The sequence below is a fragment of the Callithrix jacchus genome, chromosome 1 (assembly GCF_049354715.1).
Source record: "Callithrix jacchus isolate 240 chromosome 1, calJac240_pri, whole genome shotgun sequence".
Lineage (NCBI taxonomy): Eukaryota > Metazoa > Chordata > Mammalia > Primates > Cebidae > Callithrix > Callithrix jacchus.
Window position 1 is genome coordinate 11,512,803 of NC_133502.1, and position 17,899 is coordinate 11,530,701.

General features: G+C 37.1%; 1 protein-coding gene and 1 pseudogene across 12 annotated transcripts in view; both read right to left on the reverse strand.

Annotated features, from left to right (window-relative positions):
• UGGT2 (UDP-glucose glycoprotein glucosyltransferase 2) overlaps nt 1-17,899 on the reverse strand; it is a 238,444-nt gene that overhangs the window by 2,576 nt on the left and 217,969 nt on the right. For 11 of the 12 annotated variants that reach the window (XR_013533952.1, XM_078368500.1, XM_078368709.1 and 8 more), the window contains 2 exons: nt 12,722-12,838; nt 8,071-8,197 (listed from right to left, as the gene is read on the reverse strand). Coding sequence is in view for 11 of the 12 variants with exons in the window: in XM_078368500.1 (XP_078224626.1) it covers nt 8,071-8,197; nt 12,722-12,838 (244 nt within the window). In the remaining variant the exon portion in view is untranslated. Of the gene's footprint in view, nt 1-8,070; nt 8,198-12,721; nt 12,839-13,478; nt 13,652-17,899 lie in introns of those variants that run through there. The other variant, XM_078368416.1, reaches the window with a different exon arrangement.
• LOC144582114 (non-histone chromosomal protein HMG-14 pseudogene) lies at nt 4,878-5,513 on the reverse strand (annotated as a pseudogene).

Genomic DNA, 17,899 nt, shown 5'->3' on the forward strand with positions numbered 1-17,899 from the left:
AAACGTTCCTGCCTGGCAGTTCTGAAGAGAGCAGGGGATCTCCCAGCACAGTGTTCAAACTCTGATAAGGGACAGACCACCTCCTCAAGTGGCTCCCTGATCCCCATGTATCCTGACTGGGAGACACCTCCCAGTAGAAGCCAACAAACACTTCATACAGGAGAGCTCTGGCTTGCATCTGGTGGGTACCCTATGGGATGAAGCTTCCAGAGGAAGGAATAGGCAGCAATCTTTGCTGTTCTGCAGCCCCTACTGGTGATTCCCAGGCAAGAGGGGTCTGGAGTGGACCTCCAGCACACTCCAACAGACCTGCCGCAGAGGGGCCTGACTATTAGAAGGAAAACTAACAAACAGAAAGAAATAGTTTCAATGTTAACAGAAAGAATGTCCACTCAGATACCCCATCCAAATGTCACCGACCTCAAAGACCAAAGGTAGATAAATCCAATGAAGATGGGAAGAAACCAGAGCAAAAAGGTTGAAAACTCCAAAACCCAGAATGCCTCTTCTTCTCCAAGGGATCACATCTCTTAATCAGTGAGGGAAAAAAACTGGATGGAGAATGAGTTTGATGCATTGACAGAAGCAGGCTTCAGAAGGTGGGTAATAACAAACTTCTCTGAGCTAAAGGAGTGTATTCTAACCCAATGCAAGGAAACTAAGAACCTTGAAGGAAGGTTAGACAAAATGCTACCCAGAATAACCAGCTTAGAGAAGAACATAAACAATCTGATGAAGCTGAAAAACACAGCATGAGAACTTTGTGAAGCATATACAAGTTTCAATAGCCAAATTGATCAAACAGAAGAAAGGATATCAGAGACTGAAGATCAACTCAATGAAATAAAATGAGAAGACAATATTATAGAGAAAAGAGTGAAAAATGAACAAAGCCTCCAAGAAATATGGGATTACGTGAAAAGACCAAATCTATGTTTGATCAGTGTACCTGAAAGTGATGGTAGGGATGAAACCAAATTGGAAAACACTCTTCAGGATATTATCCAGGAAAACTTCCCCAACCTAGCAAAGCAGACCAACATTCAAATTCAGAAAATACAGAGAACACCATTAAGATACACCTCGAGAAGAGCAACCCCAAGACACATAATTGTCAGAAATGAAATGAAGGAAAAAATGCTAATAAGGGCAACCAGAGAGAAAGGTCGGGTTACCCACAAAGGGAAGCCTATCAGACTTACAGCAGATCTCTCAGCAGAAACCCTACAAACCAGAAGAGAGTGGGGGCCAATATTCAACATCCTTAAAGAAAAGAATTTTCAATCCGAATTTCATATCCAGCCAAACTAAACTTTGTAAGTGAAAGAGAAATAAAATCCTTTACAGACAAGCAAATGCAGAGAGATTTTGACACCACCAGGCCTGCCTTACAAGAGCTCCTGAAGGAAGCACAAAACATAGAAAAGAATAACCAGTACCAGCCACTACAAAAATATACCAAATTGTAAAGACCATTGACACCATGAGGAAACTGCATCAACTAACAGGCAAAAATCAGCTGGCATCATAATAGCAGGATCAAATTCACAGATAACAATAGTAACCTTAAATGTAAATGGGCTAAGTGCCCCAATTAAAAGACACAGATTGGCAAATTGGATATGGAGTCAAGATCCATTGGTGTGCTGTATTCAGGAGACCCATGTGCAAAGACATATATAGGTTCAAAATAAAGGGATGGAGGAAGATTTGCCAAGCAAAAGGAAAGGAAAAAAAAACAAACCAGAGGTGGCAATTCTAGTCTCTGATAAAACAGACTAAACCAACAAAGATCAAGAGACAAAGGCATTACATAATGTCAAATGGATCAATGCAACAAGAGGTAACTATCCTAAATATATATGCACCCAATACAGGAGCACCCAGATTCATAAAGCAAGTTCTTAGAGACCTACAAAGAGACTTAGACTCTCACACAATAATAATGGGAGACTTTAACACCCCACTATCAATATCAGACAGATCAACAAGACCCTTGGTAATTTTCTGAGTTCAGGACTTTAACTCAGATCTGGACCAAGTGGACCTAATAGACATCTACAGAACTCTCGACCCCAAATCAACAGAATACACATTCTTCTCAGCACCACATCGTACTTATTCTAAAACTGACCACATAATTGGAAATAAAATACTCGTCAGGAAATGCAAAAGAATGAAAATAACAAATAGTCTCTCAGACCACAGTGCAATCAAATTAGAACACAGGATTAAGAAACAATCAAAACCACACATCTAGATGGAAACTGAACAATCTATTCCTGAAGGACTACTGGATAAATAATGAAATGAAGGCAGAAATAAAGATGTTCTTTGAAACCAATGAGAACAAGACACAATGTACCAGAATCTTTGGGACACATTTAAAGCAATGTGTAGAGGGAAATTTACAGCACTAAATGCCCACAAGAGAAATGAGGAAAGATCTAAAATCGACACCCTAGCATCACAATTAAAAGAATTGGAGGAGCAAGAGCAAACAAACTCAAAAGCTAGCAGAAGACAAGAAATAACTAAGATCAGAACAGAACTGAAGAAGTCAGAGACACAAAAAGCCCTTCAAAAAAAATCAATAAAATCAGGAGCTGGATTTTTGAAAAGATCAACGAAATAGACCACTAGCCAGACTAATAAAAAAGAAAACAGAGAAGAATCGAATAGATGCAATAAAAAATGATAAAGGGGATATCACCACTGATTCCACAGAAATACAAAATATCATCAGAGATTACTACAAACAACTCTATACAAATAAACCAGAAAATCTAGAAGAAATGGATAAATTCTTGGACACTTATGCCCTCCCAAGACTAAACCAGGAAGAAGTCAAACACCAGGAAAAAAGTCTGAAATTGAGGCAGCAATTAATAGCCTACCAACGAAAAAGAGCCCAGGACTAGACGAGTTCACAGCCGAATTCTACCAAAGGTACAAAGAGGAGCTGGTACCATTTCTTCTGAAACAATTCCAAACAACAGAAAAAGAGAGACTCCTCCCTAATTCATTTTATGAGGCCAGCATCATCCTGATACCAAAACCTGGGAGAAGCACAACTAAAAAAGAAAATTGCAGGCCAATATCTCTGATGAACATCCAAACGAAAATCCTCAATAAAATACTGGCAAACCAAATCCAACAGCACATCTAAAAGCTTATCTGTCATGATCAAGTCAGCTTCATCCCTGGGATGCAAGGCTGGTTCAACATATGCAAATCAATAAACGTAATCCATCACATAAACAGAACCAAAGACAAAAACCACATGATCATCTCAATAGATGCAGAGAAGGCCTCTGACAAAATTCAACAGACCTTTATGCTAAAAACTCTCAGTAAACTAGGTATCAATGGAACATATCTCAAAATAAGTAGAGCTCTTATGACAAACCCACAGCCAATATCATACTGAATGAGCAAAAACTAGAACCATTCCCTCTGAAAACTGGCACAAGACAAGGATGCCCTCTCTCACTACTCCTATTCAACATAGTATTGAAAGTTCTGGCCAGGGCAATCAGGCAAGAAGAAGAAATAAAGGGTATTCAATTCGGAAACGAGGAAGTCAAATTGTCTCTATTTGCAGATGACATAATTGTGTAAGACCCCATAATCTCAGTCCAACATCTCCTTAAGCTGATAAGCAACTTCAGCAAAGTCTCAGGAGACAAAATCAATGTGCAAAAATCACAAGAATTCCTATACACCAATAACAGGCAAACAGAGCCAAATCATGAGTGAACTCCCATTCATAATTTCTACAGAGAGAATAAAATACCTAGGAATACAACAAGGGATGTGAAGGTTCTCTTCAAGGAGAACTACAAACCATTGTTCAAGGAAATAAGAGAGTACACAAACATCTGGAAAAACATTCTATGCTCATAGTTAGGAAGAATCAGTATTGTGAAAATGGCCATACTGTCCAAAGTAATTTATAGATTCAATGCTATCCCCCCCACCACCTCCCATCAAGGTACCATTGACTTTCTTCACAGAATTGGAAAAAACTACCTTAAATTTCATATGGGAGCAAAAAAGAGCTCACATAGCTAAGACAATCCTAAGGAGTGGGGAAAAAAACCCACAAACCAAAAAACAAAGCTGGAGGCATCACACTACCTGACTTCAAACTATACTACAATGCTCCAATAATCAAAACAGCATGGTAATGCTACCAAAACAGAGATATAGACCAATGGAACAGAACAGAGGCCTTAGAAATAATGCTACACATCTACAGCCATGTGATCTTTGACAAAGCTGACAAAAACAAGAAATGGGGAAAGGATTCCCTATTTAATAAATGGTGTTGGGAAAACTGGCTAGTCATATGCAGAAAGCTGAAACTGGATCCCTTCCTTACATCTTATACAAAAAGCAACTCTAGACAGATTAAAGATTTAAACCTAAGACCTAAAACCACAAAAACCCTAAAAGAAAACCTAGACAATACTATTCAGGATACAGGCATAGGCAAGGACTTCATGACTTCATGATAGCATTAGGAGAAATACCTAATGTAGATGACGGGGTGATGAATGCAGTCAACCACCATGGCATGTGTATAACTATGTGACAAACTGGCATGTTCTGCACATGTACCCCAGAACTTCAAGTACAAAAAAACGTAATTTAAAATGTTAAAGACATTCAGTACAGGTCTGTAACTCCATACTGCTGTTTAGTTGGCTTTCTATTATAGGATATAAAAACTAACCCCCAATCTATGGAATGTTAACTTGACACCTAAGATAGTCAAAGCCTTCCATAATTCAATATCCCACACTATTTTCTGGTTGTAACTAAAAACAAACTGGTGAATGATTTCAGCTGTTTTAATAAAGCCATTTACACTTAAAAAAAGGGATAAGGTGATATTCCCTCCTTCTTAAAAATGTTTCTAGAGCTACTAAAAATTTGCAAACAAAATAGTTGATAAAAATATTCCTCTGGATTGTACAAGAAGGGAGACAGGAACCACTGATAAGCCATGGTATATGATATTAATCAGACTTAGCTTCGTTCTCTTCATCTTCATTGGAGGCTGAACTCTCCTTGGTTCTAGTTTCTCCATTTTGTGCAGGCAAATCTTTACTTTCATGGTTAGCCACCTCAGTCAGTTTTCCCTTTACTCCTCCTTTCCCTTTTGTTTGAACGTTTCTGTCTGAAGATATATCCTTTTCTGCTGCTGCCTTTTCTGGCTTAGTTTCCACTTTTGCAAGGGCAGGTTTAGCTGACAAGTGCCCAGATCTCCTCTCTTGGGCTCTTCCTTTGCTGCCCCTTCAGTGGAACTGACCTTCCTCTTGGCATCCTGGCAGCAAGGAGGGTGTGTGCCAAGTGCCTGCAGCCTGCAGCGCATTGAGACCCTTACCAAAGGTGGGCTGCTTGGCTGCTGCCACTCCTCTCACCACCTGAGCTGCTCAGGTGATTTTCTTAATGGCATCTGGGAACTTGTCTGCTGCCTCTTGGTTGGCAGAAGCTGCTTTTCCTATTATCTTGACTTTTAAAAGCCAAACCTTCCCAACATTATCAAACCATTCTTTGCTGACATTAAATTCTCCAGCTTTAGATCCTACACCTACTTTTGCTTTAAGTTGTCACATAATGACATTTTAATTGAATTATATCAGTCTACAGGTACGCCTTTCTTATTGTAATCCTGTGCCCACATAAAAGCTGTTTTTTAATATCAGACAAATAGATATTTTGCAAAAAGTGGAAAGTTTTGGTGTCTGCTGACATACCTGCAATGTATATTTATATTTGTGATATAATACAACACATCTGAAGCCGTCCTCATAGAGTTAAACAAGAATTCTGGACAGAAATTTGGTTAATTATTAATCAGGCAGCACTTTGAGCCACTTCCTTGTAACTGAAAGTTACTTAGCACTAGATACTGACCATTTGCATCCCCACTCTTCTTGCATATAGGATTTCTGACATCAGAATCATAAGGCTTTTAAGAATTGCCTAAGCAGATTCTGAGTTCAAGCAGAACAGCTGACACCAACCAGCTGGAAGACCCCCACAAAGTAATCAATTCAGCATGAGAACATAGTTTCTTCATCTCCCTATCCTATGACTTTGCTCCGCACTCTTCAACCAATCAATGCTCTTCATTCTTTGGCCCCCTCCAAAACCCTTAAAAATCACTAGTCTCAAACTGCTCAGAGACACAGACTTGAGTTTTCTTTCTGTTTCCTCATTTGGCAGCCCTGTGATTAAACCTCTTTCTCTGCTGCAACCCAGTATCTCAGCATATTGACATGCTGTGTGCACTGGGCATCAAACTTATTGTGGTTAAAAATCCTCAAGTATGATTGTTTCTCTAGGTTTGAGTAAGTAAAAGAGGACTTCCAATTTTATTCTTATACTTCCATGTTGTAATGTTTAAAATATACATGTCTTACATTTGTAATTAAAAATTAAGTCAAAAACAATCTCTTTCGTAAAGCTCCTCTTTCTTATTTATAACATAACGATACACAAACACGTACAGACCTATGATTTTTCTTTAATGGAAATGAGATCAACTGTATTATAAATATTGCTTCATAACCTATTTTTTTAACTTAAAAATATACATTTACCTTGTTTCTCTTGGAAGGCTACACTATATTCCATTGTTTGTATGTATCAATGTTTATGTAACCAATTGTCTACTGATGAATAGATTTCTATTTCACTGTTAAAAATGATGCTATAACAAACACACCAATATACACATCATTTTTCTTTTTTAAGTGTCTTGACATGAATCGCTGGGTCAAATGGTATATAAATTTTAAGTTTTTATACACATAAAATTTCCTTATCTTACATAGCTACTATATGTATACTTATATAAAAATGCTAACTTTCCAACATTCTCACTGATGCTCATTATTATTAACCTGTTAACTCTTTCCCAATTTGGTAAGACACACTTATATGTAAGAAAAAATGTTTTTTGTTGAAGTAATTTTCCTTTCTTCTTTTTGCTTTCTTTCCCTTTCTCCCTCCTCCCTTTGTCATCCTGTTTCTCAACCTTTAAAAGGAATTATATCATACAACTTACAATTTTTTCCTTCTGAACTGAAATGGTATCTTTAGCTATACTAAATTATTATATACACATAGGTATCTTTAAATAATGAACTTCTCAGACACACCAAGAAAACTTTTTTTTAAAGGAAAACAATAAGTCAAGATGAAACAATTTCAGGTTTATATGAGAAAGTTTATACATAATCATTCTGCCTTCCCTAAACAGTAAAGCTGAGGAAAGTGAGAATTGTATTCTGAACCACTGGGAAGAATTATTGAGAGTATTAGTCAATATAATCCAGTGAAAGTCTCTAACACAATGACCAGAACACAACAGGAGTTCAGGGCGCTTTTTAAAAGAGAGTAAAGGATAGGGAGTCACAAGAAACAGTGATAGGGAAAGAGAATTAAGAGGCAATCAAGAAGTTTGTATCAGCTTCAAAAAGCAAATTCGGCATATTTGTTGAACACTTATGTAGGGCAATGAAGCACCTAGGTAACCACTTTTTTTTTTTTTTTTTTTTCATAAAAGAAATGAAAGCAAATCCAAACCACGTCATTCTCCAGCCCATGATAGAACCACGAACACCTGGGGAAACCTGTGTTATATATGAGATTAACTTCAGAGATAGGAAGTGATATTTTTAGTTAGCTATGTAAGGCTTTTATTAATTTTTAGGACTTGCTCAAATTTTCACATTTAGGAAATACAGTGCAATCTTAGAGACATACACTCCTTTTACTTTTATTTTCCATTTCCATCTTGTGTCAGGAAACTAATGTAATACTACCTATCTATACAGAGGCATCAGCTGAAGCTGTATCCATGGGGAAACAGATTATCTATGCTTTAAACTTGTAAGCTTAGTCTACACAAAAATATGTCTTTAAATTATGCCACAGACTTTTAAAAAGAAATTCTTACTCATTTGATAACTTCACTAAGAAGTGAGTCTGGAGTCTATCCTAGTCTCACTAATGCAACATAAAACTCAGACGTCACAACAGTCAGTGACTTACTTGCATCTTTCTTCTTGTTTTCAAGATGATCCAATAGTTGTCTTATCTCAGCATCATACTCCACCCATTCTGGGACAATTCTGGCAGCAGCTTTTAGTTTGGGTTCTTTCGTTTTGGGATTATTACACTAAAAGTTTAAGCAAATTTTGTTAAGAAAGACCATGCTCCGGGAAACATGAGGACTATGCTTTGTCCCTAGGGCAAACAAAATACATTTTACAAAAAGCAGAGTCCTACTAAGTACTGGAAGTTTAATTTAGACAGGATCAAGTGAAGTGACATATCACAACTTATGTAACTAGTAATTAATTGCTTAATACAAACACCTCAATCAGAAATTTAAATAAAAATTGTTGAAAGACATTCTGATGACTCCCAAGAAGTTTGTCAAAAAAATAATTACACAAATGTTTTGACAAAAGATCTAATTACATTACCACTATGAAAACTACATAGCAGACTAGTGTGCTTTATAGGCACAAGAGAATATACCATATTATATAGTATAGTATCCTATACTAATAGTAGGACCTATACATATCACATAATTTGTTTTATGTGTAGGGTGTATGTATATCTTAATTTATTAATCTGCAAAGAAATTAAAATAAGAAAATCTCTATGATTCCATCAATATACAATTAAACTATGAGTACTACTACAGAATTTCTTGGGAAATTAAATAAAGTTTAAAAGGCAAAAATTATAGAAGGTTGCTAAGAATCTGACACATGATGTATCTGAAGGTATAGCTGATAGGATCTGCTGATAGACTGGATGTGAGCTGTGAATAAAGAGAGGCATCAAGGAAAGACAAAGCCACCAGTACCTTCGGCTTGAGCAATATAAAGAATGGAGTTGTCATTTAATGAGACAGAAGACAATGGGAGCTGTATACACTTCATCAGTCATAAAAAAAAAAGCCCATTTGCTATTTACAAAGGGTTAAGGCAGGAAGCAACTTGAAGATCACTTCTCAAAAAAATGTCAAAAAGTGGTGACATTTTTTCCACTTGCTTTCCTTGTATTGCTTAGGGGAAAGCTGTTAATCATGAGCCATGAGCCTGTTGTCTTAATCCTTTCCTCACCAAATATTTTCAGTTGATTCCTTATGGATTTTTTTTCCATAGTGACATATTCCTGAGGTAAGTGGAAAACACAATTTTCTTTGCAGATGTTAACTTTATAATAAAGCAATGTCTTCTATACAGTGAAGATAATGGAACTAAATTCTTTTTTTAATTATGTCAAACTATTAACAAATAAAAATACTATGTTTTCTTTAGCTTTTTGTATTGCAGTGTTTCGTGTGTGTGTGGGTGTGTGTGCGTGAATGCATGCAGGCTATAAGCTTTATTAGTGGTTAACTGGGTAATCATACCCCACAGGGGAACTTTGGCAAGGTCTGGAGAAAATGTGTGATGGCTGGGGAACGGTGGGGTGCTACTGCCATCTAGTGGACAGAGACCAGGAATGCTGCTAAGTACCTCACAATGCACAGAACAACCCCCGTAACAAAGAATTCTCCACCCCTCAATGCCAATAGTGCTGAGGCCGAAAAACTCTGGTTGAAATGAAAAGTTGAGAGATTATAATGACATCAAAAACATTTTAATTCCCACCTTCAATATTATTAATCAGGCTCTTTTCCTCTGTGAGGCCATTTCCTTGGGAATTTTCTGCATTCTCTTTTCTCCCCCATGAAGAATGGCATATTCTCTCATTCTACTTTTAGTGTTTCTGCGAGAGAGACAGGCTGAACACCGACCTGTGTGCCATTTCTCCTTTTCCTGGGTAGTGCTATTGCTAGGAAGTACTGTCCATCCAGGAATGACATTTCTCAGCTCCTGTTACAGCTAGATATGGCCATGTGACCAACTCCCACCAATGTGCTACGCCTTTAGGATTCAAGATGTGTTCTTCACACTTTTTTCCCCCTTCCCTCCAGATCGGCACTATCCAACAGAAATATGATGAAAACCACATATGTAATTTGCTGGGGGTTTTTTTCACCAGAAAAATACTAAATTTTTCTAGTAGCTATGTATAAAAATGTAAAAGGAAGAGGTGAAATAAATTTCAATGCCATATTTTATTTAACCCAACATATCCAAAATACTAAGTCAACATGTCATCAGTACAAATACTAGTAATGAGATACATGTTATTTTCATTGTACCGAGTCTTCAAAATCTGGTGTGTACGTTATGCCTTACAGCACATCTCAATTCAGACTAGCAACATGTCAAGGGCTCAACTTGCCACATGTGGCAAGTAACTGCTGCACTGGAAGGAGCAGTCACAGATGGACAAAGAGTAGTTCCTGAGACATGGCATGCAGGAGGGCTACTCTCTGATGGATATATACCCACTCAGGTCTGTCACTGGAGTAAGTATGAAGCCACTAAATTTTGGCGGTTTGTTTTGGTAGCTCATGTTAATCTAAGTACTAAAGATCCCAAAGTGACCTATATCACTACTGTATGAATCACAACAGAGCGCTAACAACATATTACTAGTTATATTCAATAATGTTCTTGGCCTTTCTTTATGGAATTCCCTTGCTTACCTCTGAAAAAATGCTACTGTATTTGTTGATGCTATATTCTACCACCTATGACTGCATTCTAACATGCTGGCACGCTACTTTTAAAACATGTATTTCTACACATATTTGAAAAAGTGCCTGTATTTTGTTTTCCTGCCCTTTTTTGTTCAAAATTTTATGAATTCTAACATTTTAATATCTTATTCTTCATGAAGATCTTATAAACAAATTTCTGCACTTAGCACATTAAAAACAATATGGTAGGAAAAAACTTATTACACCTACTAAAGACAACATAGTATTGAACTGTAAGATCTAAATGAACAACAAATAGTTTGAAATATTTTATGTTTAGGAGAGTTAAACTGCACAGAATAGTTAAACTTCTTTAAATGAGAATCTAAGAAAAATAATCTCTTAAAAATGAGGGGGAAAAAGCATTATGATATAATTTAAATAGATAAAACTGTCTTGGTTGCCTTTATTTGGGGGAAAATATTGGCAGGAAAACTCGACTGATGACATGTCAAGATGATGGCTAATCCATGAACATTTTCAGCTAGCTCTTCGCTTTCTTTTTCTCTTTTCTTTTTCTTTCTTTTTTTGACAGAATTTTGCTCTGTCACCCAGGCTGGAGTGCAGTGGCACAATCTCAGCTCACTGCAACATCCGCCTCCCAGGTTCAAGTGATTCTCCTGCCTCAGCCTCCTGAGCAGCTGGGATTACAGGCACCTGCCACCATGTCTGGCAAATTTTTTGTATTTTTAGTATAGATGGGGTTTCACCATGTTGGCCAGGCTGGTCTCAAACTCCTGACTTCAGGTGATCCGCCTGCCTCGGCCTCCCAAAGTGCTGGGATTACAGGCATGACCCAACATGCCTGGTCCTCTCAACCTTTCTTTCAAAAGTTCTCTTGCAGAAAAGAGTTAACACAGAAAGCTTAAAATTGCTTTTCTTAGAAAGCTGTGCTTGTAAGGTTGGCTCTTCACTGGCATCTGGGAACATAGGGTTCAGGATGGTTCCCACCATTCCTTTGGAGGAGTAACTCACTGTGCCTAAACGATCTGGGCAAAAGTGCTTATGCTAAAACACCCGCTTTCCTTCTGAGTGCTGAAAATTTTGGTGTGGCTCAGGCAGACAGCACTTATGTGGTCACCAGCTCCCTATACAACCCCTGAGCATTGGGGTTTCTAATAAATGTCCTTAGTAGGCAACACTTCACACAGCTTGTGGAATCTGTTACTGCCTGAGGAATGAAGCTTGTCCCGTGTGACATCATAGGAAAAGGACTCTTGGAATCTTGCACCTGATTTTCTCTTTGCCCCATATGCCTTTTCCCTTTGCTGACTTTGCTTTATATCCTTTCACTGTGATAAGTCGTGGCCATGAATATGATTATATTGTGCATCTTATGAATCTTCTTAGTGAACCATCAAACCTCAGGGTGGTCTTTGGGGCCCCCCCAAATAGCCCTATGCTTGCCAACCTAAGTAAATGTGTAATAGACTGAGCAGCAGAAAAAGTGAAATAATTTGGGTGCCATTCCATTTGTAAAACAGAAAGAATTTTTTTTTTTTTGAGATGGAGTTTTGCTCTGTAACCCAGGCTGGAGTGCAATGGCGCGATCTCAGCTCACTGCAACCTCTGCCTCCCAGGTCCCGGTTCAAGCAATTCTCCTGCCTCAGCCTCCCAAGTAGCTGGGATTACAGGCATGAGCCACCATACCCAGCTAATTTTTGTATTTTTTTTTTTTTTTGAGACGGAGTTTCGCTCTTGTTACCCAGGCTGGAGTGCAATGGCGCAATCTTGGCTCACCACAATCTCCGCCTCCTGGGCTCAGGCAATTCTCCTGCCTCAGCCTCCTGAGTAGCTGGGATTACAGGCACGCGCCACCATGCCCAGCTAATTTTTTGTATTTTTAGTAGAGACGGGGTTTCACCATGTTGACCAGGATGGTCTCGATCTCTTGACCTCGTGATCCACCCACCTCGGCCTCCCAAAGTGCTGGGATTACAGGCATGAGCCATGGTACCTGGCCAAGAAAATATTTCTATTTACCATTTCCATATCTGCTTACATACAAATGAAAACAAAGACACTCACCAGATCAATTGTTTTGGCTCTTTGTTTGGATTCATCATCACACCAGGTTTCACACCACAGCCAGTCTTGAGGAAGAGACTTAATGGCAACTTGGTAAATCATATTATTGGGGAGATCCTACAGAAGAATGTGATTTAATCATACAGGTATAAAATTCAGATTCAGAGGAAAATGAAGACATCATTTAGACTGTAAACAGATCATAAAAAATATACAAATCTGAGATTTCACTATACTTTTAAGCTTAAAATAGCTATGGTGATCCAATCATCTTGTGTGATAAATGAACCCATGAGCTGGAATATACCTACATCTCCCCTAGACTCTGCCCCTGGGAACGAGGATGAAGAGGGAGGGACAAAAACGTACCATTCAGTAATTCCCACAATGGGCAGCCTCACTACCTCTATCTGCCTCTATTGCTCACATCATGCCTTCAATTACTTTATGTCAGTCACCACCACACTCTCTGGATCCTGATGTGAACTTTCACCTCTCCATTGGAAACAATGATCCATGAATAGTTTCACATTTCTGTATGCTCAGAGCTCTCTAAGTAAAGATAGCATTGGAATATAAGATCTAAATGAACAACAAATAGTTTGAAATATTTTATGTTTAGGAGAGTTAAACTGCACAGAATAGTTAAGCCATCTGGGTTAATGGGTGTCTAACTGGCCAACCGGTCTAGTAAGTTAAGAGACCTCTGGAAAGAATCAGACAAATCCTCCCTGGAGAGATCTGTTTATATTCCAGCAGTAGAGTCCTTCCCTTCTTCTCTCCAGAGAAGACCTGTTCAAGAGCAAAGGCATGTTCCTCTCTCTCCAAGAGTATGCAGGGTACTTGTGATGGTTGTCCTACATGAGCTCCAAGAGTCACAATTTTAAGGTTCTTCTCTCAACATTCCTATTAAACATCATACTGGAAGTCCTGGCAAATGCAGTAAGACAAGAAAAGGAAAAGGTATACAGATTGGGAAAGGAAAAAAAAACTGTTTGTGGTAACAGGATTGTTTATGCAGAAAATCCCAATAATCAAGGAAAAAAAACTTCTGAAATTGATAAGCAATTTTATCAGTTACAATATACAAAGTTAATATACAAAAGTGAACTGCTTTTCTATATATCAGCAATGAACAAACATATCATTTACATCAGCACCAAAAAAGAGAAATACTTAAGTATAAATCTAATAAAACATGTTCCTCAACATAATGAAAACTACAAAATTCTGAGGAAAGAAATCAAAGAACACTGAAATACATGAAGACATATTCTATGTTCACAGGAAGATTACATAGTTAAGATATCAATTCTTCCCAGATTTATCTATAGACTTAACATAATCCCAATCAAAGCCCTACCAGGTTATTTTGTGGAGACTGACCAAGTGATTCTAAAGTTTAGGGAAAAAGGAAAAGATCCAGAATATACAGCACAATACTGAAGAAGAATAAAGTCAGAGGGCAAATACTACCAAACTTGAAGTCTAACTATAAAGTTACAGTAATCAAGACAGTGTGCTATTGGCAAGAGAAATACGTCAATGGAACAGAATAAAGAGCCCAGAAATAAGAATATTACCTGTACTTTCTGCTTTTTTTTTTTTTGGAAAACCTAAGACTGCTCTAAAAAAATAAAGTACATTAATCAAAGAAAGAAGAACCTTAACTGTTCCTTCTGACACCCTTAGTTCCGTGGAATCCCTTCCTTAAATAACCTGGCCTATCATATTATCTAAGCTACTAACTAAATGGTTATGTACTAGAGGGAGAGCACTAGAACAAATACCTAATGCATGAGGGGCTTAAAACCTAGACGACAGGTTGATAGGCGCAGCACATCACCATGGCACATGTATACCTATGTAAAAAACCTATACATTCAGCACATGTATCCCAGAACTTATAGTGAAATTTTAAAATAATAAACATGGAAAATAGAAATAAGCATACTTAAGTGTCTATTTTAATCCTCTGGCCACTTTGTAAACTGGTAATTTTCTTTTACTATTGAGTTACAAGAGTTCTTGAGAGCTTATTTGGAGGTTCTGGCAAGGGAGTACAGCTACTCCTATACCCTTGACCTTGATCCTCCTCTATTGGGGATGGTCATCCTTTTCAACAAGGCATGCAGTTCTGAAGGGACACACGTGGAGCAGTGAGAGAGGAAGAGGACACTTGCCTAGCCAGCCAGATCAGCCAAATCAACCCTGGCGATCAATGGGGTGACAGATGTTGCAGCTACATTGCCCTCACATCCTACAGGAGAGTTCTTTATATGTTCTGGATACTGGTATCTTGTCAGATACATGACTTGGAAATATTTTGTCCCATTCTGTAAGTTGTCTTTTCCCTTTCTTGATTGCGTTCTTTAATGCATACAAGTCTTTAATTTTGATGCTAATTTATCTTTTTCTTTCATTGCTTGTGCTTTTGGTTTTATATGTATAACAACATTGCCTAATCCAAAGTCACAAAGATTTACACCTATGTTCACTTCTAAGAGTTTTATAATTTTATTTCTTACATTTAAGTCTTTGATCCATTTTGAGTTAATTTTTACATATGATATGAGGTAGGGGTCCAATTTCATTTTTTACAAGTGAATTTCCTGTTGACTTAGCATAGTTGTTAAGAAGACTATTCTCTCCCCATTAAATTATCTTGGCATGCTTTACAAAAACCAAATGACAGTAGATGCACAGGTTTATTTCTGAACTCTCAATTCTATTCTAGTGACCAATATGTCTAACCTTATGCCAGTACCACTACTGTGCATAAAGAATTTTACATAGATTTCTGTGAAACCATCACACAATTGACATAATTGAATATAGCCATCACCCTCAAGATTCCCTGTGTCCTTTTGCAATTCTTCCCTTCTATCCTTCTTGTACCCACCCAATCCAATCCCCAAGTTAGCATGAACTGCTTTTTTCACCTTGGATTTTCTACAATTTTATATAAATAGGATTATATAATACATGTACTTTTGGTCTGACCTCTCATATAAGTTATATGTAAATATACATACTTTTGGTCTGGATCAACATTGTTATTTTTAGAATTATTGTTGTCTGTGTATAAAAAACTCATTCCTTTATGCTACTGAATAGTTTTACGTTCTGTGAATATACTATATCTTTTTATCTATTATTCTCATGATAGATATTTCTAGTAGGCAGTTTCTAACATGGCTTCCAGTAACTACAGACTTCTGGTATCCATTCTCTGGTGCAATTTCTTCTCCTGGTCGGGCTGGACCTAGTGACTACCTTCTATCAAACAGAATATGGCAAAAGTAATGGATAATGGGATGTCAATTCTGAGATTAGACTATAACAGACTGTGACTTCCATTTTGTTGGCATCCTCTCTTTCTCTGATTCTTCTTTCTCATGTTTGCCCTTATGGATAAGGCCATCTGCCAGAAACTGATGACTGCCTATAGTCACAGCCAGCAAGGAAATTAGGCCTTCAGTATAATAGCTCTTGAAGAATAAACCCTGCCCACAACCATGTGAATGACTCTGCCTAGCAGTCAAGTCTTTTGATTAGATGGCAGTCCCTGGGCTGACACAATGATTGCAGTCATGAGACAGACAATGAGGTAGAACACCAAGCTAGGTCAGACTACAGAAACTGATACAAATAAATGGTTATTTGAAACTGCTGTTTTGGGTAAGCTGTTATGCAGCAACAGATAACAAATACAGGTGTTTCTAGATTTTAGCTTTGATGAATAATGCTACTATAAATATTTATGTACAGGTCTTTGTGTGGCTATGTACTTTTATTTCCCTTGGGTAAATACCTTGAAGTATAATGACTGGTCATAAGTTAAACTGTACAAGAAATCGCCAAACAGCTTTTCAAAATGGCTTAGCCATTTTACACTCATCTTCACAAGCAATGTATAAGAATTTTAGCAGCTGTATAAACTTTCAACACTTGGTATGGTGAGTCTTTTCAATGTTAACCATTCTAATTGGTGTGTCAAGTTATTCACTGTAGTTTTAATTTGCATTTCCTTAATGACTAATGATGTTTACCATCATTTAATGTACTTATTGCCACTTGATCCTTTGGTGATGGGTCAATCTGATTCTTTAACAAATCAAATTACTTATTTTCTTATTAATGAGTTTTAGGAGCTCTTCATATATTTATTTTTTTCTTATATGAATCATGCTTTTAATAGCATACCTAAAAGAATCTCTGCACAACCCAAGACGACAGAGATGTTCTCCTATCCTCTAGATGTTTTATATTGTACTTTTATGTCTATGATGTGTTTGGAATTAATTCTTACAGCATATATTAGGGTTTAGAGGTTTTTTAATTGGCATAAGTATATTTAATTGTTCCAGCACTGTTTGTTGAAAAGACTATTCTTTCTCCACTGTGTTATCTTTGTCAAAAGTCAATTGGCCATATACGTGGGTCTATTTCTGGATTCTTATTCTGATTCACAGATCAAAATGTCTATCTTTACACCAATACCAACCAAAATAGGTTGGTATTGGTGTAAATATAGACAATATAGTATTTCTATATTATATCTTAAAACAAGGGATATAAGTCCTTTAACTTTGTTATTTTTCAAAGTTGTTTTGGCAATTTTAGGTCTTTTGCATTCCATTTTAATTTTGGAATCAGCTTTATTAATTTGTACCAGAAAGCCTACTGAATATAGAAAAAAATGTTGAGTAAGGTTTGTATTGAAATTGCATTAAATCTAGAGATCAATTAACAATATTCAATCTTCCAACCATGAACAAGGTATATCTCTCTAAATATTCAGCTGATTTTTAGTCTCTCTCAGCAGTTTTGTAGTTTTTAGTTTGTCTTAAGTCTGATTGGCCACTAAGTTGCTCATTTTTAAAATGCTGTAAAAATAGATTATATTTAATTTCAATTTGCAATTGTTATTGCGAGTACATAGAAATAGAATTGGATTTTCACAGTGATTTTCTATCTTGCAGCTTTGCAAAATGTAGTTTTTAGTTCTACCTTTTTGGTAGATTACATGAGGTGTTCTACCCAGATGATCACATTGATTGTCCCCCTTACCCCCCAAAAGCACCCAATTTTACTTATTCCTTGCCAATCTGGATGCCTTTTATTTTTATTTTTTGCCTTGCTGTACAAGGTATATGCATACAATACTGCATAGAA